Genomic DNA, 6,186 nt, shown 5'->3' on the forward strand with positions numbered 1-6,186 from the left:
ATATATAATATTAGAATTTAGACTATTGATATGATTTAATATTTTTCATATTATTTTTTTTAGAATTAGATAATTTAGTGTGTGAAATGAAATTAATGCTAGATTGATTATATAGATGTTATTTCCTGTGGTAGTATAAATATAGTTCTAAAATAGATTTTTTTTATGTTGTTAAAATGAAAAATGGATGACATGACAATTTTATATGAAACTTAAAACCTTATGTGTCATTTATTCACTATTTTGGACTCTCTTTTAATATATTATAAAAGTGATGTGATAAAAAAACTATAAAATGACAATTTCACTAAAATATTTATATGGCAACATTAGAAGTTATCTAATATTGTCAAGAGTTTATTGTGTCATTACTTGTATTCTCTTTTATAGATTATAAATAAATTGATAGATAAATAGATGAATAAATAAATAGATTTTCATAAAATGAAATTTATTATTTACATAGGATATAGAATAGTAGAATTTTGACCATTGATATGAATTGATATTTTTCATGTTATTTATTTTTAGAATTAGATAATTTAGTGTGTGAAATTATGAGATTAATGCTAGATTGATTATGTAAATGCTATTCTTTATGGTAGTATAAATGTAGTTCTAAGATAGATACTTTTTTCTATGTTGTTGCAATAGATGACATGACAATTTCATATGAAACTTAAAACTTTAGGAAAACTTTATGTGTCATTCATTCACCATAACATTACTTTATGTTCTGTTTTAATATATTATAATAGATAGATGGTTTGCACTTTTCTGTTCAATAGAACACGCCATCCAATAGTTCTGCCCATATTGTGTTGTTCTCTCTCAAAGGAATTGTCTCTTGAGCTTTTGCTCATTATTTTAGAACTGGATGAAGCTGACAACTTATTCTAGAACGCTTCTGAATTTGTTGGTATTCAAATTGGCAGATTGTAATGGATGAACACCAGCGACCAAATGGAATCCCAGTGACACGATTTACCTTGCAATCAATTTATGCACAAAGTGATGATGAGAAACTTGAATTTGACTATGAATCAGGGAATACTAATATTTTGGTAAGATTCTTAATTCTATACTGGATTTAATGAAGATTAAGAGGCTACATTCTGTGTTCAGTTATACACAATCAGTTTGGATAGGCTTTTGTTAATCCAACAACAAAATTTATGAAAGTATGTTCTGAGGTTGATTTCACAATGATGGCTTGTAAACATTCTGATATGCTGCTTTCATTTCATCTCAATAACAATAGGTAAACCAATACACAGCTCAGCCTGAGATATCTCGTCAGGTAAGGAAATTAAAATTTTGTTGAAATATTTTTCAATAATAAATACATCTGTTAAATATTTATTTTTTTCCACTACATATCGTTAGAAAGGAATATTTAGTTGAATAACTTTGTTATTAATAATTATCTAATACATCGATTCTAATTTCTAATCATTAAGCAAGTAGTTTGTAACGAGAAAAACTGTGTTTGCAGAAAAACATTCATTTGTTTTATATAAATAATTGAGAATATTTTTCACAAGAAAAATAGACATTCTAGGACTTGCTTTTCTATAAAAAAACAGCCTAAGTATACCTTTTTTGAGTTTATTGTACGTAATTTGTCATATGTTCTTGTTTCTTCTACTGAAAGGTGCGTTTGTTGACTTAAACACTCCCAGGTTGAGATATTCATTCGGAAGATGAATTCAATTCCTGCTTTCACTGCCAACCTAACGGTGGAGTCCTTCAATAGAAGAACCTTATCTTAAATTCAACCAACTTGTCTACAGTCTACATTATACAGTCTCGTCACAACACTCATTCATGTCAATATGTTGTACATGGTGCCTCCCCAACTTCTGAATGTTGGTCAACTCAAGTTTTGAATTCTGAAATTGTTGCCACATGGATAGCTTGGATTTGAGAAAAAGGCCAATTCTCTCGTGCCTTTTAAAATTATGCCAAAATTGCTGAATTTGATCTTGATATATGATTTTAGGAAAAACTGTCAATGTGTGCTCTACCAGTGTATGTGTGTGTTAGGAAATTAAATTTTCACCCGACACTGTAGACAACACCTTGAAAAAATATACATCATATATTGCTGAGTTACCTGTCTAGGGTTTATCTTGTTGAATCACTTTACTAGTGTGCCCTAGATGTTGGCATGAATTTGGGGTCGAAAGTAATGTAACATTGCGATGTTCTGATCTGACTGAGCGTAACTGGTGAGACTTGTAGGGGGTCTAGTAGCCATGGTACTGCAATGCACTGTTTTGGTAGTAGATTGCAAAGCTATAGAAACGGGCAAGAGGATTCAGGGTAGCTACTAGCTAGTGTTGCACCAAGTGCAAGTGGGTTCAGTCAAATTACAGTTAATTATTCATGTTGCTTTGTCTTAGTTTCAAGCCAAATTGTTTGCCATTACAGTTTTCTCTGAACCATTCATCACCATGTTAAATTGTATGTCTATGTCTATGTATTTGCATGTGCGTATTAGTTGATGTTACTTTAGCTTCTTTACACCGAGCATCTAAAGGCAAAAGGGAATACTATTTTTTAGGATAAAGTATGCTTTTTGTTCTTAAATTTTTTTTACACTTTCATTTATTCAAAGTTTTTTTATTTAATTATTTTTTTCTTTATTCATTTTACTTTATTTGACATAAATTTGCTAGCAGTATTTCAACGCAATTTGTTTCAACACTGCTACTAATAATTCTTAGGTCGAGTTCATTCCTTTTTAAAGGAGTGTATCTGCTCTCCAAATTAAGATCTTGATATAATATCGATTTCATATCTTGTCAAGAATACCAAAAATTGAGTGAAACAAAAATAAAAAAGATACTTCATCCATTTTTTTTAATAAAAATGACATTATTAAAATAAGAACGACAACACTATCTTTCTAAATTGTATTGTGATATTAATTATGTGGGTTATACTTTTTTTAATGACCAATTTTATGGTGTCTATAAATTGGTGTCTAAATTTTGCCTAACTTTAACTTATCTTTTGTAGTAAATTTTAATTTTTTAAAAATTATTTATTATTATATCTTTTAAATTAAATATTATTTTTTAACTTTTTTAGTAAATAAGCACCACCTTTTAAACACTCTAGCATTTACCTTTTTTAATAGCAGCACAATTATCTTCCAATAAATTGGATGTTCATACATAGCCATGGAGCTTGCGGAGAGTCTCAGTCTTAGGTTGTACTTATTAGTGCTTTTGTATAGCTCCATTCACCGCCACAAAGATTCATATAGTTTCTGACAATCAATTCTAAATTTAATTGCACGGCACTAAAGTAATAGGAAGACTTTATTTTATTAGTATTTAATTGTGTTTTTGGAAGTCTATTTTCCAACTTTTAACGCAACAACGATCCTATTAAAAAAATTGAAAATGTTTGGTAAAAAAAAATTTAGCCCAAATTAATTAAAACCTACAGTAATTAATAAATATTAAATAAGGTAAATTTTGATTTTTTTTTTTTTGTCTCATTAAATTAATATTTTATTTTTATAAAAAAAATTATCAAATTTTTTAATAAATTTTAAATCAGGCTAAACTGAATAACTGACTAGACTTAGTATTTTATAAAAAATCTATAACAGACTGAGTCAGATTCAAACCAATTAATTACAGAATAGGTTAGGCCTATTAAGACTTAAACCTGACTTAACCTAACCTATTTCTACTCCTACCCGCATGTTAATTTGGTGAATTAATTGTACAGACTACAGAAAAAAATTCTCTCTTATAGTCTTATAAGTTATAACATTCATATTTAGTTCAACACTTGAGGCATCTTAGAAAGCCAACATATATATATAAGCAAAAGTTTGCCTATGATATAACTTATATTTAAATTAAGCTTTTGAATGAAATTTCAAAAGCTAAATTATGGCTGCTTCATGATTATTAATTATTAATTATTAGAAGAATAAGTAAGCTCTATTTACTTTACTTCATTCGATAATCATCATAAGGTTTTGAAATGTTTTAGTTATATTTTATTCTGGTTGTCTAGCGTCTCATACATATAATAGAAATATAATATATAATATATAATTGTTTGTTGTGTTTTAGTGTTTAATTATTCTTCATGTTTCTATAAATAATCAAATTATGAAGAAGGAATTGTGAAGCTCCCTGTATGAGAATTAGAAAGAGCTTTCATCATCATCACCAGGAGATTAAACTATAACTAATCATAATAAAAAGAAAAATTGTTGACTTATGAAAGCTGCACTGACATAGCTACTACCTACTAGTATCATGTAATTTTCTCAAAGCCCACATTCAAGTTTGACATAATCTGGATTATTATAAGAAGCATGCTTATTAAGGTACGCTTACTTAACAGTTAACACTTATGTTGTGCAGGTAGAAATAGAAGAAAGTCAAAGCGTACAAATTTGAATAGGACGGAGAACAAAACAAATGTCAATGCTTGCATGGACTCCATTAATGAATTGAATGTAAGAAAGGAAGAATGAAAAGGGATCTTCCATGACAAATTATTCAATGTATGTAAATACGTAGGAGATCCTTCACTTAGGGGAATTAATTATAAAGCTCAACAGCAATATGATAAGGATAGTCAATATGTCACTTATTGCAATTTCACCCAAAAAGTAAGGTAGTGATGTGAGTGGATATGTATATGTTATTATTAAGCCTACTTTTTTTTAGGCAAATTAAAGGAGAAGGAAGGAGCCAAGGGGCTTTAGGGTTATGGGATGGATGCATGGACATGAACATGAATTGCATTTTCTATGTGGGGTGGCCCAACCACCAACTCATACATATATACTATTGGAAAAATTTCAAGTATACTGAGAACACCGGTGTTCTAATTATTTTAATCGTTGATTTCAATTAATATATATTATATATATTTTTTATAATTCAAATCAACGGTTAAAATAATTGAAACACCAATGTTCTCGATACACTTAAAACTCTTCCCATACTATATATGTATGGCCCCTTTTGACTTTACCCCCATCAATTGTATTTGCTGGCTAGCTTTGACAATATCAAATTTAAAAGGTTTGCCTATCCTATTGTTTTAGATGATTTTCCATGTATACATACTTTTTTCTTTTACATCAGTGTGCATAACTTTTTGGATATTTGACCATCGAGAGCCAACAATTAATTTTTTAAAAATATATTCATAATATATAGAGTAAAGTGATAAATAAATTTTTGAGAATTTATATTTTAGACAGATTAGTTTTTTAAAAAAGAATATTAATAAAGTCTTCTAAGATAACAAATATGGATAAATAAATTTAAATTAAGACCTTCTACTTTAATTATAGAGACTAATTTAAAAATAGGATATCCATATTTACTATTTTAGAGAACTCTGTTGATATTTTTTTTAGGGACTAATTCATTTAAAGTGTAAATCCTCAAAAATTTAGAATTTAATCCTTTTAATATTTTAATTTTTTCTCACTTGAAAGAATAAAATATAATCTCTCACCATTAATTTTATAAATACAAAAAAATATAAAAAATATTAAAAATAAAAAATTACAATTTACTCCCTCAATTTAAAAAAATAAGAAGATTCATTCTCCAAAAATTTATTTATCATTTTTACTCTAATATATACCCACGTACCTGATAAATGAAACCCTAAAAAAGTGTATATATATACATAATATTGCACCAATGCAAGGAAGTAGCAGTAAAAGTAACACATCAAATCAAATCAAACAAATTTCAAAGAATCTTGAGTTCTGTAGCCAGTTTATGAGTATGCTGTTGCTTTAAATTTCAAAGATAACGCATCATATCAAATGTAAAATGGAATACATACAAGAATAGAAGAGTGAAAGCAGCAGAGCCACAGCTGATGAGTGATGACAAATACCAAATAATAATGTCCTTAAAAGTAACAGTCATGAATCATGACTGATCCTTTCTAATTTCTTTCTTCCCTTCTCTCTATTATACACGCCTCTTTCAGTGGATTAGAATTGGATTTGGTGGCAGCAAAGTAAACGTTGGAAATAATAATAATATTTTTTAGGACATATGATAAATTTACGGTTAGTAAAAAATTTTAAATGTTTTTATTTAATGAATATAAAATAAAGATATTAAAAATTTAAATTTTTTATATTTTAAATAAAAGAATTTAATTTACAAATTTAAT

General features: G+C 27.7%; 1 protein-coding gene across 1 annotated transcript in view; it reads left to right on the forward strand.

The window, feature by feature from the left end:
• The window catches only part of LOC107635826 (mitotic spindle checkpoint protein MAD1), a 9,899-nt gene extending 7,373 nt beyond the window's left edge, over positions 1–2,526 (forward strand). Inside the window, exons 15-17 of the mRNA XM_021103194.1 lie at positions 936–1,064; positions 1,262–1,300; positions 1,683–2,526. Of these exons, the coding sequence (XP_020958853.1) occupies positions 936–1,064; positions 1,262–1,300; positions 1,683–1,772 (258 nt within the window). The 3' untranslated portion in view covers positions 1,773–2,526. The remainder of the gene's footprint in view (positions 1–935; positions 1,065–1,261; positions 1,301–1,682) is intronic.

This window comes from Arachis ipaensis, chromosome B01, assembly GCF_000816755.2.
Source record: "Arachis ipaensis cultivar K30076 chromosome B01, Araip1.1, whole genome shotgun sequence".
NCBI lineage: Eukaryota > Viridiplantae > Streptophyta > Magnoliopsida > Fabales > Fabaceae > Arachis > Arachis ipaensis.